The sequence below is a fragment of the Panthera onca genome, chromosome C1, assembly GCF_046562875.1.
Source record: "Panthera onca isolate mPanOnc1 chromosome C1, mPanOnc1 haplotype 2, whole genome shotgun sequence".
NCBI lineage: Eukaryota > Metazoa > Chordata > Mammalia > Carnivora > Felidae > Panthera > Panthera onca.
The window spans coordinates 126,785,745-126,806,321 of NC_138346.1; the positions used below are offsets into that span (position 1 = coordinate 126,785,745).

General features: G+C 35.5%; 1 protein-coding gene across 3 annotated transcripts in view; it reads right to left on the minus strand.

The window, feature by feature from the left end:
- Window positions 1-781: 781 nt before the first annotated feature.
- CEPT1 (choline/ethanolamine phosphotransferase 1) overlaps window positions 782-20,577 on the minus strand; it is a 36,627-nt gene continuing 16,831 nt past the window's right edge. For 2 of the 3 annotated variants that reach the window (XM_060621206.3, XM_060621204.3), the window contains exons 5-9: window positions 9,865-9,949; window positions 3,432-3,563; window positions 2,805-2,963; window positions 2,124-2,249; window positions 782-1,528 (exon numbers count right to left, since the gene is read on the minus strand). In XM_060621206.3, coding sequence (XP_060477189.1) covers window positions 1,409-1,528; window positions 2,124-2,249; window positions 2,805-2,963; window positions 3,432-3,563; window positions 9,865-9,949 — 622 coding nt within the window. In that variant the 3' untranslated portion in view covers window positions 782-1,408. Of the gene's footprint in view, window positions 1,529-2,123; window positions 2,250-2,804; window positions 2,964-3,431; window positions 3,564-9,864; window positions 9,950-16,780; window positions 16,866-20,577 lie in introns of all 3 variants that reach the window. The other variant, XM_060621205.3, reaches the window with a different exon arrangement.

Below are 20,577 nucleotides of genomic sequence, written 5' to 3' on the forward strand. Positions count from 1 at the left end.
GTTCCAAATAAGTAGAATTATCCTTCTTCGTCCTAACCTTCAAAACTACCCCAGATGCTGGAGGAGTTGCTAGCCAGCAAAAACAATGAGAGATTTCTCTCTACTGCTACAGTCTAGCAAGGAACTTGAAGGTTTCACTGTCGCTCCTACTCAAGATTACATGGGATTAACGGAAGCATTAGAAGTGCGAGAGAGCAGAGTTCCGACTCCCAGCTGAGGCAGAACGGCTATTGTTTACCCATGATTACCAAAACAGGGTATAAATACAAATCAACAGGAATCTATACAAATCAATAAAAAGATACCACTAGTTTCTTTTCTGCTGTCCCCCTCCATTCAAGCATCTGGACTATACATACTGTGGAAACAGATCCGGCTTGTAGTCACTGTGACAGCTGGTTCTCATTTCAAACTGTAGCATACCGAGGAGGCAGAACAGGAGCACAACTTTTCGGTGACTGCCTAGGGAGGCCGAAGCCTCTCTCATGGAAAATTCTGGGGAAGGGTTTGAGATTCCTAAAAGATTTATAATCTGAAGGGGGACAAGTGCAACGAAAAAAACCTATCAAGAAGGAAAACGAACACAGTTCCATATTTTAAGTTAAACAGAGTAGAAAGATCGCAGGACACATCATGACAAAGCAGATGACCGAATTTCCTCATTTATTAAAGAACAGAAATAAATTTTGCTTAAAAAAAAATGACATTAAAACTTAGTCTATCTTTCCACTGAATAAAATTGAGAAAAAGGCTGGCTTTCAGGTCACATATTTATTTAAAAAAATAAAATGGATCAACAAAGTTACATTATTCTGCATGCTAACAGGAAATCCCAAGCCCATGAGAGATACCATTTCTTGAGCAATAAAAAAAATTACCTCCTCAACAATGTAAAGATAGGAAACCTTTCAATTCAAATTCAAGGTCTTCATCCCTAATTCCATTGCACAAGCTAGTAGGATATATCTGTGCCACAAGCTGAGCTCCTTAGTAAAGAAAGCTTGAGAAGAGACTAAACAAGGATGTCACTAAAAGATGATGATTTGTTAAAATTATAAAGCAACCATCTTTTGGCCTGCAAATATTCTACATGAGAAATCTCCACCACTGGGAATCTGCTCCCCAGGACAATTTTATTCTGAATCCAAGATAATTACAAACACATGGCCATTTTTCCTGCATGCTTCCTTGGGCCAAACCCTGTATGACAACATGTACAATTACAGGATGGGATTGAAATTCCCATTCTCACACAGGATAGTTAAGGAGTGTTACCAATAACAAAGAAAAGTTATACAACATTGATTATTATAAATTATATTTGTTCTTATCCACCCCATTCTCCTTAATATGTTCTGATTCTTTCCTGCAGAAAACGTGAGTTTCCTATATGACACCAAGTATGTCATTAGTGATGATTAGAATGAGCTGTCGAGACCTTGATTCTGAAGACATGTATGTGCAGGTGAGACGCAATCTGATTGCAAACACTGACACAGTAGCGGATCAAATCAAAGAAGGAGAAGACCTAGAAAGAAAAGAGAGTGTCAGATTCTCAGGACCTGCTTAGGTGATTCCTAAGCTTCCTAAATGAGGAGTGGCTTCCTTCTTCCCTTCTTTCCAGACATGTCTTCAATTCCATACAATCTAATACTTCAATTTCCTCATGGATTTTTCCTTTACGCTAAGGATCGACAAACTCTTTCTCAGAGACACAGTAAATATTTTAGGCTTTGTGGACCATACTGTCTGTATCTTAGCTGCTCAACTTTTGCCATTATAGCACGAAAGCAGACACAGACAATACCTTCATGAATGGCCACGGCTGTGTTCCAATAGAACTTTATACAAACAGACCTTTGGCCCACAGGATGTAATTTATCAGTTCCTGCTTTACAGTCAGAAATCTGGAATTTTTGAGCCCAGATGTAGGACTAATAAGACTAATGCAAAAAATGGCTCAAAGATGAAGCCACGAAGAACTCTTTACAAAGTCCCATAAATATGGTTTTCTGACATTCCAAATCATTACAATTATAGTATCTATCTTTCAGGACTGACCCACAGGAACAAGAAAACAAGTGGCTTCTGAATCATGAAACCGGACACAGAACGATACTTACCAGGGCAATCCAAAGTACAATATATTCATCGATAAAGCTGTTAAAATACTGGTCCAGAAACAAAAGTGCTGGGCCTATGAATGCTGTGTCGTGCAAATGCATTTCGCTCTTAGTCATGTGTGCCACCTGAAAACAAAAGAGAACCCATGATGCAGGCACTCTCATACTAGAGCAACCGTGAGTCACAGTAAATCAGTTTTGTGCTCAAGTTTCAAGTTGTGTTCACAAGTTTCGAGAATTATTTGGCGATACTGAATAAAAAGCTAAACTTCCCAAAAAACCCCCAGAAAACTGACAAGAATTATGTGTGAGAGCTATACACCACAGGGACAGACCATGTCAACCAAGCCCCCCCCCACCCCCGCCCCGCCCCAGAAGATGCTTTTCATAAACACCCTTGATTCGAGTGTACAGATGGAGACTGAAGAAGGCAGATAAACTAAAGCACCACATTAAACTGTAGCAGAAAGAAGGGCTGTGGAGGTCCAAGAAGCTTCTGGTAACCTCCAGTTGTAGCTTCACAGAAGAGTGAGAACAGTTCCCACGTTGATGTCCAGGGATCTTGACTGGAGGAGAGCAAACTCTAGAGCTGCTCAGGAAGCTGTGGGATGAAAGCTATGGCCATAAACCCAAAATAAGAGGAATTTTAAACACAAAACAAAGAAAATCTTTAGTGCTTACCACAAGCTTATTAGTGATTTTAGCAGATACAAAACCAAACGTCAGTATATAAAGACAGGGATGCTTTTCAAAAAGCTGAACTGCCGATTTCTTATAGATCATTGCAGCTAATGTAATCACTGATCCAATATGGAGAAAAGGAGAAAGGACACTTGTTCCCTGTGCAGAATAAAGAGAAGAGAGGTACAAACTGTCAGATACAACACGGATCTGTTGTAAGGCAGATCAACTCACACTTTTAAGAACCTCACGGTGCCTGACAGCCAGCAGTTTCTGTAACCGAATACTGAACAGCTAGTGAAGAAAGCAGCAGTATGGGTTGGTCAGGCACAATCTGAGGATTTTACTTACGCTGTCAGGCTTATTTTACAAAGCAGATCATACTTTTAAAAATACATTTGTGTATAAAGGCATGCATGTGTGTCCGTATGTACATGCACAAAAAAAAAGCACGTAAGCATATACATGTATGCATGTATAGATAAAAGTGAGTTTGGGATATTACTTTTGTTTAAGACTGAGCAGAAAGTCTAAATTAGCAAATGTTTTATACAATTCAAATGGAAAGGCAACTACAAAACCAAGTCCTAGTATAAACAATTGTGGGGAATCTTAAGATGTACTCACTGCTATCGTTGATCCGTTTTTTCCAACACCACCTGTGAAGATTACACGGAAGTAATTTGTACAGGAAAATATGGTCCCTGCTACAGTACAAAGTGCAGGAAAAATTTTCATTTGGATATTCAGCACTGGAATCTTTAGTGGGTGGAGAGAAAGAGAACAATTAAAATATATACAAATTGAAATAAGAAAATACAACACATGTTTGGTTCATATTCCCATATATCCTCCATATTCCCTCCAGTTTAGCAAATACTTAAATTCATGAACATTTCCCTCTTTCTATTAGAAGCAATATAACAAAGAGACGAGGCTATGTAGAAATTAATCTCATTTCTCACGCCAACCTTTAAAAAAATTACTGATTCAACTTTATTAAATTGTGTCACAAGCTAAGTAAAGTTCACCTAATGTATCCCAGAAGTCTGGCAACAGTGGAACAGGCTGTCTTCTGGACTTTTTATAAATGAAGTGTACTTTGCTTGTTTCTTTGTACATTTTTGGACCTCTGCCTTTAAATCTGTACTTTGTTACTAATTGTTATGAGAGACAAAGTGTGGAGCATAGAAGACTAGAAATATCTGCAGCTAGATTAAAAAAGCATGCAAACTAGAGAATGGAAGACAAAAGCTGTACTCAGAGGAGGTCTCAACTCCAAACTGTTAGGATACAAGCAACTAGAAAAAGCAGAGGGCAGCCAAAAAGACATTCATATGCAGGGCAAAAAGACGTCAAGCACCATCCAAGCAGGTACAATTGTGTATCCAAAATTTTAACATGTTAAATTTTCAGAAGAAGCAAATAATATATTTTTATAGCATACTGAAAATACAAAAGCATACTGAAAATGCAGATTAATTTACCTAAAGTGGGGCGGGGGAGAGCGGCTGAGTGCACTGGTATCAAGTATTCAATCTTGCAAGTACAATATCCATCATTTAAAATGAAATACACTTGTGCTAACTTTTTAAAATCATTTAAGATTTTCTTTCTGTTTGCACCTCTCATTTAGCTTTTCTGAAGGCTCATATTTTGTCCAATACGGGTTGAAAATAAAGCAACATAAAATGATATATTCTATTAACAGAAACAAATGAGTAGAAGTACAAAATTCCAGAAGCCCACAGGGTTTAATAGGCAATGAGTTCTTATAATGAAAACATTTTAACTAGGGCTATTTATACTTTTTAGGGCTACCATTTAAAAACCAAATAGGACATGTCACATTTCCTAATTTTTTTTTTTTTTTTTGTATACATAAAACCCAAGTAAAATTGGTAGAGACAACAATCCTAATGTTTAGATACTGTATTTCTTCAAAACTCTGAAGAACTCAGTTTGTTTATAAAACACTATGACCTCTTGCAAAACTGCAGCTCTGAAAAAAAATTGTAATCAACTGTTCAAATTTCAAGTTGTACTGTGGCAGTGTTTAGTTTTCTAAAATGAAATACGTCAACTTAAAAGTTAAGCCCAGAACTCTACAGAGCATCCTAAATGGTCTTCTTCCTTCCCTAATTCATTTCTAAACCCTACAGCCCAAATTCAACACTTGTTTACAGTGAAGGAGAAAATCAACACCGTGGTTGCTTCGAGCTCTAAGATTTTCCTGCTCTGGTTCAGAAAACTAGGGATATTACAATCTTAATCTGATGCACCTGAATTAAATTTAATACCCTGGCTAGTTTTCTTTTTTCCTCCAGAGACAAAGGCCCTGTATGGCAATGGGGGAAATACTATACTCCCTCAGATTTCAAAGGAGACAAAGCATTCATCCATTACAGTGGCATGCCTGTATTAGGGCCAGGGTATCGAGTAAGTGCCAACTCTGGCATAGCAGTCATCTGTGCCACAACTGAACTGAGTATTACCACAACTATAATTAAAATTTGGTGAAAATGCGGTAGGTTCATGGAAATTGTTGGCTATTGAAAGAAGAAAGAATAAACTGAAATATTAAAGAAACCAGGCAATTTAGTAAATGCCTTGAACCACAAAATAAGTAAGCAAGCTACAGACTTAGGAGCAAAGTATCATAAACATTCCTAAGATCCTCTCGGTTTCCATCATATAGGATAGCTATATACACCAAACCCTAAGTTTCTGAGTATAGGATTTTGTTTGCATTGATTTTTTATATTCTCTCTGGAGCCATGCGCATCGTAAGTGCTCTATATACACTTGTTGAAGATTAAGATCTTCTCCCTTTCTCTTATCCTCTATGTAGAATTACTGTTATGGGAGAATAAGAAGACATATCTTGCTCCCACATTAAGAAGGAAAAAGAATGTTAGCTACAAGAAAATCTGAGGCAAAGTGAAGGGAGCTGGAAGGAAAGGAATCACAAGCCTTATCAGGCAATCCCTTAAAAATCAGCACCAAATGAACCACTTATAAAAAGCACCAAAAGCATTGCCATTTTCACCTCCCACCCAAGATCAAGGAAGGTGGACACATTCTGTCTTTTCCCAATCTTTCCCTTTCTGGCCTTCTCATCTTGGAACTCGCCCAAGGTAGCTAACATGCATTCACTCTACAGAAATACAAGAAAGCTATACTGAAAACATACCTTTATCAGAGCTCTGGGTCATGGTGTCTGCTCTATAGCCAGGGGCAAACCCTCTGGATTTAAGCTATCAAATTATGCATCTAAATAATATAAATCTAATGTAATTCATTTTAAATTAGGTTAGAGATGGAAAAGCAGGTATTAAATCTCAGATTTACCAGATTACAATGGACATGTTCTGATTCAATAGTTTGGATTAATATAGAATATCAGTTACTGAACTGTTAAGACTAGTTTTCTTAGGGACATAATAAAATGTTCTTATGGGCTTTGTAAATTTCAGCTGAAACACAAAGTGTCATTTTGAGGTTAGATACTACTAACCTTCTTCCAAACAATGTGGCAATGCCTATTTAGAAGTACTTTGAAAAGAAGTGATTTCCATCAAACTTTAATATAACAATAACTACAGCATCTACCAAGTATTTAAAGAAAATCACCATGTCTAAATTATTTAAGTCTAAGTACACTTCTTCTAAGTGGAGCCTGCTTGGAATTCTCTCTCCCTCTCTCTCTGCCCATACCCCACTCGTGCTCTCTTTTCTCTCTCAAAATAAATAAAAACAAACTTAAAAAAGAAAAAAAAAAAAAAAAAAGAATGAAACAGCAGTGAAAGTAACCATGAGGGGATTGCATGTGGGTCCCTTTCAAGTGAGGATAATTCTCCTTAAAACAAAAACAAACAAAAAAACAGTGATAGGATAAAAGATAGTTTCAAGACATTCCAAAAGAATATATTCTTCTGGGAAAAGCAATACAGAAAAATTAACAATATGGATTTTTGTTTTGTTCCTTGCAATGTGTAAACCCATGCACAGACTTTTGTGCATGAAAACAATTTTTCCTTAAAAAAAAGAAAAGAAAAAAACCACAAACAACCCAAACCAACAGAACTAATTACAAACTTTGGTAAAAACCCACCTCTCTGAAGAAAAAAAAAAAAAGCAAAAAAGCAGCAAGAAATGGGTAATCCATAAGCTGCAGATATAAATCACTTATCTTTGCAAAACAGCTGATATTCTGAAATCAGCTTTATAAAAACAATTGTATATATTTTTTAAAGCCATAGATTTGCTTCCTAACTATCAATGAAAGCCTTTTAATGAGGATTTGGAAAGCAGTGTCCATTTCGTGCCTTCAACTTCAAGAGAGATGAAAATTTGACGCTCCAAACGGGTACATTTTCTCCATTTTGGCACACAAATTATTACATGTAATCTTTCCTAAACTAACATAATCCAGTTTGAAACAGTATATTCAGCATTGAACCCATAGGGCCAAATAAAAAGAAAAAAAGAAATATAGTGGTCTGAGGTCAATTATGGGACTCTCTACTGGGAATTGCTCAAAGAACACAGAATATTTCTTTTAGCCTCCAAATATCACCAGAGAGGTCAGGCCCTTCCCTTTTACTTTAATGATGGTAACAGCAGGGCCACTAACAAAGGCCTGGGATCTGCATCTCTCCCGCAACCTGGCCTCACTCCTACTGGAGTTAGATTGTTGGGCCTGGGGATTTTACTTCAGTCTCGGATCTGAGAGTTCCTACAGTTACTTTTTAAAACATATAATAAAAGAGGATGATTATATTATCTTAATTATCTATAAAGATAGGGCAAACTATTTGATCCTTTTAAAAGAAAAAAAAAAAAAACCAACCATCACTTCTGTTAAGTTCATGTATATAAATCCTAGTGAAAAAGGTAACAAGGATACCTGAAGCAAATTCACCACCAGGCACCACATAAAAAATATACGCATACAGCCTATAACTTCATTTGCAATAATGCCTTATGTATTTCCATACTGATAAGGATAATATGGTTTATATACCTGACGCTGACTTGTTTTGCAATGATCAAGCCAGAAATCACAATTTTTGGTAACTGGTATGATGAAACTGTATAGATAATTTATATACATTTAAGATATTCAAAATAATTTTGGAGAAGGGGAGACTTTGGTATAAAACACAAAGTCTATGAACATAACATAGTCAAGAGATACAAAAAATTTAAGTCAACATACGATTGACCCTTGAACACCACGAGGGTTAGGAGTGCCTACCCACCCAGCCCCGTGCAGTTGAAACTCTGCATATAATTTCTGATTCCCCCAAAACTGAGCTATTGTTGACCAGAAGGCTTACTGATAAGACAGTTGATTATCACATATTTTGTATATGTATTATATACTATACACTTACAGGAAAGGATGCTAGACAAAAGAAAATGATATTAAGAAAATCATAAGGAACAGAAAACACATTTATGGCACTGCACTGTATTTATAAAAAAAAGTGTATAGTTAAGGGACCCTTGCTTTAACAAACCTGTGTAGTCCAGGGGTCAACTGTATATATAACATATATTTATTTTATTTATTACATTTATTTATATATTTTATTATATTTATTTATATATTTTATATATATTTATATATGCTTAACTTGCTGGAAAACAAAAATAATAAAATTCTCTCCCTATATCTATGTATCTCTCTGTATACCTATATCTGAATCTATGGAGCTCAGATTTCACTAAAATATATCTTAGATTTCACTAAAGACCCTATCAGCTTTTGAGACTCGTGTGTAGGAAAGATGTGAATTTGAATGATACTACATACATGACTAGATAGCTTCAGAATTCTCCTGGCAGACTATGGATTATTTTTATTCCTTTATCTCCTCCCTCCTCACAACCCTATCCTCCTGACAAAAGGTATTGAATATTGGAAAAAAAAAAAAAAAAAAAAAAAAAAAAAAGGTATTGAACAATTTCTGGTAATGAATACGCAGGGAAGTATGTCAATTACACCTCCTCAAATATCTGATTGACCCTCATAAAGTGAATTAGGTATGCGAAAGATCTCGTTCCATAAATTTCCCATATACCTTAAAATTAATCTGATTTTTAAGAATTATGTTTGTTTAGGAGTAGTAAATCCTTTGGTGAGATCACACCAAATGAATGGCAAATTCTGAAAGCGTGGTGGTAGTGATCAGCAGTAAACTGGACCAGGCAGCACAAACAACTGTGACTCAGATCTGGAAGAAGATCTATCTGGCAATTGTAAGAGCAGCTTTCACTGAGGGCTTATTACTTGATACACACGGTTCTAAGTGCTTTATACGTACTACTCATTTAACAAAAAAGAATAACCCTATGAAATAGGTATTATTACTGTTCTCATTTTACAGAGGAGGCAATTAAGCCACAGAGAGCTGAGTAACAGATGACGTTCACACAATACGCAGAGGAGCCCGACTGAACTCAGGCAGTCTGGTTCCTAAGCCTGTGCTCTTGGCTTGCATATTATACCTTTCATGTACCCTGTTTTGACGTTTTGTGAAAAAAAAGAATGTGTGTTTATAGGTCAGGTTGAAAATCAAGGTCCTGGCTTGTTAAAACCATTCTATGGCACCGATTTCAATAAGCATTTATTCTGTTTTAGGGCTAGTTTATTTGCTACCCCAAATTTGTTATTCAGCTTTAAGCATATGATAGAAAAACTAGTAGACTCCTACAGCTCAGAAAGAAAAAAAGTCTGATTTGATCTAGTCATTGGTTAAGCGGCTATAGTATCCGCTGTCTCCTCAGATGTAAAATGGGATGACGAATAATAATTCAGATGGCCTTCCAAAACAATAGTCCTGGAATGGACCTCAAGTTCCACCTGACTCCAAGTAGTAAAATTCACCATGACCCAAAGAGAAGTTTGTGTCCTACCATTGCTGTGGCTTTTCATTTTCAGAAAGAGTAAAATAGTTTTACATATCACTCTTTAACTGGATTATCCTATATTAGAAAACACAAGCAAAAGACAACATGCATTACATGGGATACACAATGTGAACAAAGTTACCATAGATTGCCAAAAAGGTGGTCCTCCAATCACTGCCAGCAAATGCATGATTATTATGAAGATTTGCACTTCAGTCACATCAATTCTGATTAGGTACAAAAAGCCAAAAAAGCAGAATTACTCAAAACAATTTCAAGTTAATTACTTGCGAGCTTAGCAGCATTCCTCTATCATGCACAATAGAAAAAAATCTCAAATATTGAGGAAAGGGGAGAAGGAGGTGTCAAAAATTTGTTATGAGCAAAATCAAATAAAATCCAGAGGCTTTTAATTTAATTTGATGAATTTCACAGAGCAATAAAAACCCCTCCTTTCCATAGGAAATTTCTGACTCACTGAAGTGGAGCTGAAACTACAGCTTAACCTTTCCCACCAAAAAAAGGAAAAAAAGAAAAAAGGAGCAGGGGCAGGGCATGTGTGTATTAAATTTCGAGTGTCAAGCAGAGGGGACTGCATTACACTGCTATAGAATATGAAATCTTGAAACCAGGGCTTTGTAGTACCAAATAGAGGAAATGGTGAGTTTTTACTCAAGTAACGTGAATCACTCAGATCTTATAAAACTTACTGCCCTTTAGTTATATTCACTTAATGCCTTCCATAGTAGAGGTGTGAAAAAAAATTTCACCCAGCTCTCAAATTCTTACACTTATTAGGTGAACTACCCTAAGATTTCTGGAAAGAAGAACTGAAAAGCAGCCAAGAATTAGTTTGAGGTTGCTGAAAATGATCTTACAGTCAAGAAAAGACAAACCTGGTACAAAAACAGGGCAGTAGAAATTAGAAGTCTGAAAGTCTGAAAAAAAAGAATATGGACAAAAAGATTGAGGAGCAAAGTACAAACTGACATTCTTTTCCTTCTACAGACCAGCACTTTACATAATCTTGAGATTATCATTCCAGATTATTGGATCCAAAATTAAAATTCTCACAACTTATCGTACAGATATACTTGCACAAAGTGTTTGTACAAGGTTATTTATTACAGCATTCTTTATAACAGCAAAGCCCTCAATGAGGGAACAGTTATAGAAATTAGAGTACTTCCACACAATGGGGTATCTGGTAGCTTTGAAAAAAGAGTGAGTTGCTCCCTAAAAAGTGATATGGAAAAATATCAAAGATATATTAGGTGAAAAGAAATGTTGCAGAATGTGTAAGTGCTATTGTGTGTGTGTGTGTGTGTGTGTGTGTGTGTGTGTGTAAAAAAGAAGAAAAATAATATTCTCTATTTTTGTAATTACATAACAAATTTCTGGAAGGATACATTATAAACTAAGAACAGTGGTACCTACTGGAGAGGACAGTGTGGGGATGGACCGCTGGGAGAGGAGGATGGGAAGGAGACCATACACTGCATATGTTTTTTTATAATGTTAGTTTTAAACAAAGTGAGTAACTTATATTAAGGTAAATTTTTAAAAAAATTAGTCTAAGAAAAACAGATACCAACAACAGCAAGGGGATTCAATTCCCAGAGCAGAATGGAGCCCCCATTTCTAAAACTGACACTTAAAACATATAATGTGAGCTAGATATGCAAGTTTCCATGCCCAACATAAACAACTAAGTTGATACCAGTCTCTCACAACTAAAAAAAATTGAGCTTTGTTTGCTCCAGATTTTTTTTTTTTGAACAGAAGCTTATTAAGTTGTAAACATATAGTGATGTAGTCATCTTTACATACACATTTATTGGGGAAAAAATGGACCGAATTAGGCTAAAAAGAATCTGTAGAGCTGACCTGATGAATGGTGTTGCCAATAAGGGGAATTACACTCAGTAGCAGATTCAGGAGACTAAGCAGGTGTCAAAGATGATCGAGTCTGTCTTGGGTGGAGGAGGGTAGACATCTTACAACATTTTGCTGGATATATGAAGTAGCCTTTTGGGAGGGGAAGGGCCAGAAGTATAGAATTACAAAATAAAAATGGAGGGAACCTCATGCAATTAATCTTTGTACCCTGGATGAATGTAAAAGAGAATGGGGAACATGAAAGATCTTTATAAAGCTCAGACTGGGATTCCTAGGGAAAGTTTTATGGATTTGCCTGTTTAAAACTTTTAGAAGACAGAATTTCCTAAACCATGCAGATACTGTCATAGTATTTAGATCCACGATGCCTTAATGTTAGGAGGGAAAGCCAGGGAAAACTTACCAGTTATAGGTAGTTAAGAGTTTTTTTTTCCTGTTTGCTTATTTGATTTAGAGGAATACTCAGTACTGCCAGATGAGACCCTCCTGCACTGAATCATGGCCTATCCCCACTCCTGGAGGTGTGGCTCTAAGCTTGACTGTCAATGAAGAAGAGTGCAGTAAGAGGCCCTCCCTAGAGATAGGAACTAAGGGAACTAAGAGGGACAGGTGGCAGAAGTGATTAACAATGAACAAAAGAGTCAATGAATCTACTTAGACAAGAGTTGCTTATATGGCAGTCCATTTTCCTACCTTTCCACTAAGAAGTCTCCTAGTGGATGAATTTATGGTAATATATATTCATCATTTACTACTTTTGGCTGAGGAGGAAAGACAGTTATCCAGAAAGGAGAATGTTACGGAAAGACAGGAATGTGGCATTTCTGTAGTCACTTTCTTATTATTCATTTCAAAATAATAATATGGGTGGAAAATTCCCAAATGTTGGGACTACTACTCAAAAACCAAAAAAGCATCCTCCAGAACTACACTAAAAATAAGCCCTTCAAGATACAAAGAATATGTGGTAAAGGAGCATCCAAAACACCAGAGTGATTTTTTTTTTTTTAAAGACATATGGGAAAACAAATCTCTTATCTACAGCATTAGATTTCCACAGCCTAAAAGTTTCAGAGGGGGGAAATTAGATGAGAATGCACTTAATTTTCTGTAACCATGAAGGTATTTAAATATTCTGACTTGTTTGGCTTTAAATAATTTCCTGTTTCTATTTTAGTATAGGTTGTCAAAGTACAGAAAGAACTTGCCCAATTGCTATGTATAATCTCTTCAAATGACAACAACAAGTCAGCCATAAACAACATTCTAATGGCTGTCACGGAAGAAAAATGCAAAGAAGCAAACCAGCTGTGGAGACTAAGCTCCCCCATTCTTTTGATGGGGAGACTGTAAGTGTGGCAGTCAAAATAACTGAATATTTGAAATAAATCCCCTGGGCCCATCACTCCTAGCAACATCTTAATGGTCTACTGACTAAGAGGTAAAGAGATCATGGTATCTTAAATGAATAGGAGTAATTTTAACTTCTAAACAGGGAACAGAAAATCTGTCTAGCTGGGAGTGAGGAACTCCGGGGGTCTCTATCACAACAGAAAGGCAGCCTAGATCAGTTATTACATCAGAATTAGAGGTTTAAAAAGTGATTAAGGGGTGTAACAACCTCAAACTTCCTAAGTTAACTGACTATGAATAAAATTTCTATTTTAAGTTTCATTTTCATTGTTCAGTTTTGAGAGAGATACTTAACAAATGCATCTGATTTGAATTCCAACAAGACTCAGGAGTAATGGGAATGTGAAGGGATTTAAATGACATTCTGTGAAAGCTGGTAAGCATGTTAATCATCTTTTCCCTAAAATTTTTATGTCTTTCCACTCACTCTAATACGAGTTAATCTATTTTTCTTATATGTGTCACATATGCATTCAAAGATATATTTGCAGTTAATGTATAAAAGCAATGTTGTTGTTGTTAAACTCTACACAACAAATGTAATTGTATTATAATTTGGGTTGGCTGTTGGCTTGGTTAAGAGAATATGCACTAAGGCTAAATTCAAGTGTCAAAGAAACCCAGATTTGTACAATTTGACTTGTGAGCTATTTATTATTTAAAAAGAAGAATTTTGTTTAAAAAGACATCCACTGAGGGTGTCTGGAATCCTATTCAAAGATTAGATTGTTATTAATTACAGATTTGCACTCACTTGTCAATGGATCTGAAGTTGTAGGGAACTTCTGCATGACCAGAACATTTATTATACCAGAAAAATCATGGGTGGGGTGAAGTCTTGGTAGACTGCAACCAAGACTGGCCTAGAAACTGACCATACTGCCTTCCAATATTTTACTTTCTACCCTTGATAATGGACAATCTGGGCATGGCAAGCTTAATGTTAGGTAATATTAACCAGACAGCTGAATGGTAACGATGATATTTTAAACCCAAGTGGTACAGGGCACCTGGGTGTTTCAGTCAGTTAAGCATCTGACTCTTAATTTCAGCTCAGGTCATAATCTCACAGTCGTGGGATTGATCCCTGATTTGGGCTCTGTGCGGACAGCACGGAGCCTGCTTGGGATTCTCTCTCTCCCCTCTTCCTTTGCCCCTTCCTGTTCGCACATACGCACACACTCTCAAAAAGTGTTACATACAGAGAAAGTCTAAGCATCTGTTTTTGAGATAAGCTGAATTATTTAAAACCATATTTATTATCTACCACATGAAGGACTAAATGAATCTTTAGATTATCTGAGAAGACTACAAAAAAAAAAAAAAAACCACCTGCAACAACAACCCATCCAGTGATTCTTGAGGAAGAAGAAAAATAGCCAAAGGCTAGAATATAAGTCCTCTAAAAGGAGCTAAAGCTTAGGTCTCACAATTCAGGGGACAGCCTACCCTTATCACCCTTGGAAACAGAAGAATTAGGAGAGTCCTCTCACCTCATTTAGTAATAATCGTGATGAAGTTAAATGAAGGGATCATGGACCTATTCTTCCTCTCAAACTAGCACAATCAATTCTGGAAGAAATCTAGCAACTTCTGGGAGTTACTAACACAGGCCTTAAAATCAATAAAAATAATAGTGGTAACAAACACTTATATGCCAGTCACTAAAGCTAGCACATTACATTTTGATACTCTTAATCTTCACAACTATTTAGGAGGTAGGAACTATTGCCACCATTTTATAGATGAGGAAAGTCAGATAGGTTAATGGACTTTTCCAAGGTTACCGAGATAATAGGTGGCAGAGCCTTGAAAGAAAATGGAAGTGTTGTACCTACATGGTGCTAAAACTCTGATTTTTAGTTTACTAATCAACTGGAGTAAACATCTGTGCTAAGTTTTTACCTTGTTATCACTAAGGTGTCCATGTATGATGTTTCTTGTATTCTAACACAACTTTCTGTAAAATGGTAATAGCATTCCAAGTTGATGCTAATAAATTAAATTGGAAACAAATTATAATGAACTCTTTCTTAAGCTTATTTTCCCCCTGAACTCTGAAAAAATGGAAAAAGAAAAACCCACAAACATCTGACAGTCTCATTGCAATGATCAAACCAGTTAAAGCAACAAATATTAAAAGCAAAAAAAGTCTCTGCAAGTTAGCAACTGGTAAAAGAACAGATTTGCATTAGTTTCTAGAAACATTTTAATAGGAAAGGTTCTATAAATACAGGTACTTTTTTATCATACACAAACAAGGTGAAAGTAAGTAATATAGTCAATATCCTGACTATTAATTTCACTAAGAACACTGGGAGAAAAGACCTTTGGTGAGTACAATTAAAAATAGTAAATGAGCTATCAAAAATTGTCTACCTAGACAACTGCAGTGAGCATAAAGTTTTAGGTCTTTGGAGAAAGAACCAGAAGACAGGTTATGGGTAGAGGGGGACTAAAAATGACACATTCTGAACTATGCACATTATTCTACCCCAGGAAAATAGACCCCACAAATAATTCTGCAAGTACGTTGTAAATTCAAATGAAAAAATGGCTTTTGTTTTGATTCTAAATCATGTCTATAGTACTTTTCAGTATTCTCCAAAGTCTAAGCTTCTTTTGAAAAAAAAAAGATGTAAATTATCCCTCACTATTAATCTGTCCCCAAAGAGGTCTCTACTGCCACTGAATAAATGGATTTACAATGCTGCAAGATACCTTTCAGAAAGAACTCTGCTACCAGACTTACTCTATCACATTATTGAAACATTTTGGAGCATGAGGATTCAATATAGGAAACCTAATGCAGCCCCGTATTGCTAGAACAATATGTTAGGTGTCCATATGAACAGTCCCCAAACACTCCATGAACTGCAAAATAAATGGAATTTAAGCTCTACTTTGCTTGTGAATAAACCTTTCATACTAAAGTGTGAAAGATTCTGGACTATTCTACTGGGAAACTATTTCCTAATAAATATTTTTGAACTTTTAAAGGTCATAAAGTCTAAATTATAATTTTAACATGAGAGAAAAAAAGTTGTATTATTTACTCAGCATTAATTAAGGAAATATGTATTTACTAAAAACAAACCAAACCTGAAAAAGGATGTTATTCAATAGATGGCTATAGTAACATGAAAAGCAAAGGATACTTAGTTTTAAAAGCACAATAAGAGAAGAAAACAGTAAACAATACAAATAAGAATAGCTTCTAGCATTAATTTTCTTAAAAACTAAGATCGTTGAAAACAGAAACAGAAGAATCAGTACTAGATTGCTTAAAGAATATTCTAAAGGAGTTAAGGGAATAAACAGAATCTTTCCTACATTACTACTAAGCATCTTCTCAACTTGCTTATCTAAAGGGAAACTCTGCTTGCTTTATTCTGTTTTCAAAATATAAATTCAAAAAAAAATCTAGTTAATGGTGGAAAGGTATTTGTTTTAAAAATATTACAAAGAGCAAAAATGATATTAGGTACAGTAGGGTAAGTGAGAGAGATAATTGTTTCTAGCATCAAATCACCAGGAATATTATTTTCAAAAAATTTTAATAGGGTGGATTTTTATTGCCCTATATATATTAAAATTATGTTTTCTAATAACCTGTTTGTCTGTGAAATACCACCAGAAGACTTTTTATTTTTTTGTATTTTAATTACTCTGTGCATGACAAAGGTGCTGTCTTTATTGAGTTCACGCCACTGTTCATTGGACAGCATGAATATTCTAGCAGTTACCGTGAAGTTCCAGAACCAAGGTCCCAGGGTTCCTGTGAGAAGCTGGCATATTATAATTATGATCTGGGACTCTGTAACATCGAATCTATGCATAAGGAAACAAACATTTCAAAATAACTTTACTCAGAGCTTTTGCCAAAGAGCCCTACAGGTAGCAAAACATTTAAAAAGTAGCATTACCCTTATAAAGACATCTAAAGATTCAATAACAATTTATACAGTACTATTACTAACCTTATGCAAACATGTATATTTCTTACCCAAACCAAAATAGTAGAAAAGTGTAAAAATTCAAACTAACACACTGAATACATGACTTGTAAATAGGCAGCTGGAAACACTAGAACTAAAAATGCAGTTAATTCTTAGTTACCTAAGTAGTGAACACTACTTGCCAAATAATCACATTAGCTGTGACATAGGTCCCTTCTCTGTGAGAACCTATCCAGACTTCTCTGTCGAGAGGAGTGCTTCCAGAAGCCCCAGTGTACAGTTATCTAGGTGTTTGAAAAACCACTAATCATCTCATACCCCTTCACTGCCCCACATCTCATCATGCTCCTGCTTCTGCTATTCAGTAAAAAAATGCACACGTATGTGAAAAAGGCAAGGGGGAAACTAGGACTTCTTTGGATATGGTCAGAACAAAATAAAACTGGTCAGCTCCTTGTCCCGTTTCCTGATCATTTCTAGTCTAAAATCTTATCCTTCTTCCTCTTTCTCTTCCCTTAATTCCATACCAGCATTATAACTCTCTACTATATTGGATTAGTTTATTAGTGGTAAAAATAAGTAACATGTCTAATGTGATCACTAAAGGATGTTGGCAAAAGGAGTGGCAGTATAGAACAGACTTCAAATCAAAGCCATGTAATCAAAATTAAGAACCTAGGAATGCTAAATGTGATGGAAACAGGTCTACGATTTTACCTGATGATCTTAAAGTCCAAACTGCAATCTAGGCTTTACATTAATATAAACAGTTGTTTTAAGATCTTATCTCTAACAACTTGATAGAATTAAAATAGGCACAGTCCAAATGAATGACTTACTAACAAAAAATACACAGGGAAACTAGAAACTGAAAGGAAAATCTTTGATAGTTATTAGTTCACATGGTAAGTCTTAAACTTCTAAAGGTATGAATATCCTATATGGGCATTTAACAGGAAGCTTCCTAATTCTTAATCCACAAAAAGTGGATTATACATTAACAGTTTTTAATTACTATGATATCTGCAAATACTTATACTTTAGAGATTTCTTGGGTAAGAATTGAACTGGATTTGCCAGACTACCAGAATACATAGCCTATTAACTTTTTTCATTTAACTAGAAAAGGTCAGAAGTTATGTATTTACATAGTTTTAGCTAATGTAAGTGTGGAAAAATGAATTGAAAAATGTACTAAATACTCTACGTGCTATAATTATAAATAGTAAGTACACTGAAAATAGCATCTGTAAAGTTAATAGGCTCATAGAAGGAACCTTAGATACCATCAAATCCAAAACTCTGACTTACAAATTACGAAATGAAAGTTCTGGGCCTTGCGCAAGCTGATACACAGACAATAGTCTGGAGGTAACACTTGAGGCAAGGTATACTGATCTAGTTCAATTTATTATAATTCTTTCTTTTTTTGACTTGTGAAAAGTTTTTTGTTTTTTGGTTTTTTTTTCCTGAAATGATAATTTAAGAGTTCTACCTTTCACAGTGTGGAGGATTTAAGGCCAGTATTTTGCATAAATAGTTTTTTTAGAGATTGTCTAGAATTTCTAAGCATTTGATTTATAAAAAATGATTCTACATATACATCTACAAATTATATATTTTAAAATATCTAGATATACACGGTTTAAGCCTTAAGAGAGGAAATGTGAACTCTTCCATTTAGTATAACCCATAAACATTTTAAAGTATGTTTTACAAATGTTTACAAATGAACTTCGATTCATAATTCTTATCTTCTTCGGCTGACCCCATTCTTCTGTGAAGTTCTAGCCTCTGAGCCCACTTCCCTCCCCAGCTTTCAAATCCAAGTCAGTAAAAATCCCAACAGGCTAAGTTGGGTCTAGGAGGTCCCAGTGAGCAGTACTCATCTCTATCAGACCTCTACTTGCTTGGTCCAGAAACACTGTCAGAACAGGGGTCTATCTAGATGTGACAGGTACTAATATTCTCTGTACAAGGCAGCTTTCAGTTGTGATCAGAGCAAAATGCTGGAAGATTTAGTCATAATATCAGAGATGATGGATCCAAAACACATTGACTTTCTCATGATATCTGACTTTGAATGGAAATTACTTAGTTAAAAATGAATTAACTATGGTGCCTATTTTTGGTCAAGATATGAGCAAATTTAATAGCAACTAAAATTAGTGACACTAGGCGATTAAGAAAAACAAATCAGTATCTCTTATTTGACAAATATGCTATATGGTTATTAAACACACAACAACCTAAATTGATTATATATAAAAAAGAAATCCTCATGATTTTTTTTCATTTGTGTGTAACCACCAAAATAAAACAATCAAAATAAAAATATTTTAAAACAAAATTCCCAAGGTGCCTAAGGGCCGCTTTCATGTTTCTCCAAAAAGGAGTAAGAAAAGTAAGGGATTTAAAAAAATTTCTTTAGTCAGGGATGCCTGGGTGACTCAGTAGGCTAAGTGTCGACTTTGGCTCAGGTCATGATTTCATGGTTCCTAAGTTCAAGCCCTGCATCAGGCTCTGTGCTGACAGCTCAGAGCCTGGAGCCTACTTTAGAATCTGTGTCTCCCTCTCTATCTGCCCCTCTCCCCTCAAGCTCTGTCGGTCTCTCTCTCAAAAAAATAAATAGTAAAAAAAAGTCTTTTTAGTCAAATTACATTTGAAAGGTTATCTTATTCTTTTCTAATTAAACAAAATTTAGACTTTCTCCTCCACACATATAAACTTTACTTCAATATTCAACCTATTATACATCAGCCTATTCTACCTGCTCTTGAAAAGAATGTGAAATCTTAAATGCATTTTAAAAACTTCTTTAGGAATATCTCTATTATTCCATATGTCCCCATTACATTGGAAAAATATCTCCTTAAATGTGAGTACTCGCAGCACATTTCTTTGAATGTTGAGATCTGCTTTTACTTAAAAAAAAAAAAAAAAAAAAAAAGCGTTGCCTTAATATGAATGCAGGATTTCAGAAAATTGTATTTAATTTTCCAAATCAAAACCAATCCCTTGTAATACTAATATGTAATTTAAATTGAGATATTAAATTTAAACTGGCTCCAATATTTGTGTATCTAGTTTCACACCATTACAAAGAAGCACTATAGTCTCAATGGGACAGTGTCTTCCCACCTAGTCCCTCTACCTGTTACCCTAAACATTGTTCCTGCATTTTCATCAGTCTAGCTCCGTAGATCCATCTCTCTCTTTTCTCCCCCAAATATCTTCAATCTCTTCTCTAGCCAATTTCTTCTGTGTAAATTCAAAACCCTCCTTCCTTTGCACCTATGTTCTTTCTTCTAACAGATGTCTTGCTTCTTCCCATCGCAGCCACACATTCTGTACATCACCTGTACCACATGCTTATTTAGTCCCTTCACTTCCCATCCCCTACAATCTGGCTTCTACCCTTCCACTACAGAAAACTACTCCGGATGGCCTCAGATCGCCAAATTTAGTGTACAATTTTCTGTCCTCATTTTGAGTCTTGGCAGCATTCAGCGTTGTTCTCTTTTGAAATCTCTGGCTTTTCATTCTGGTATGCCTCCTTCTCTGGCTGTTCAATAATTTTCATA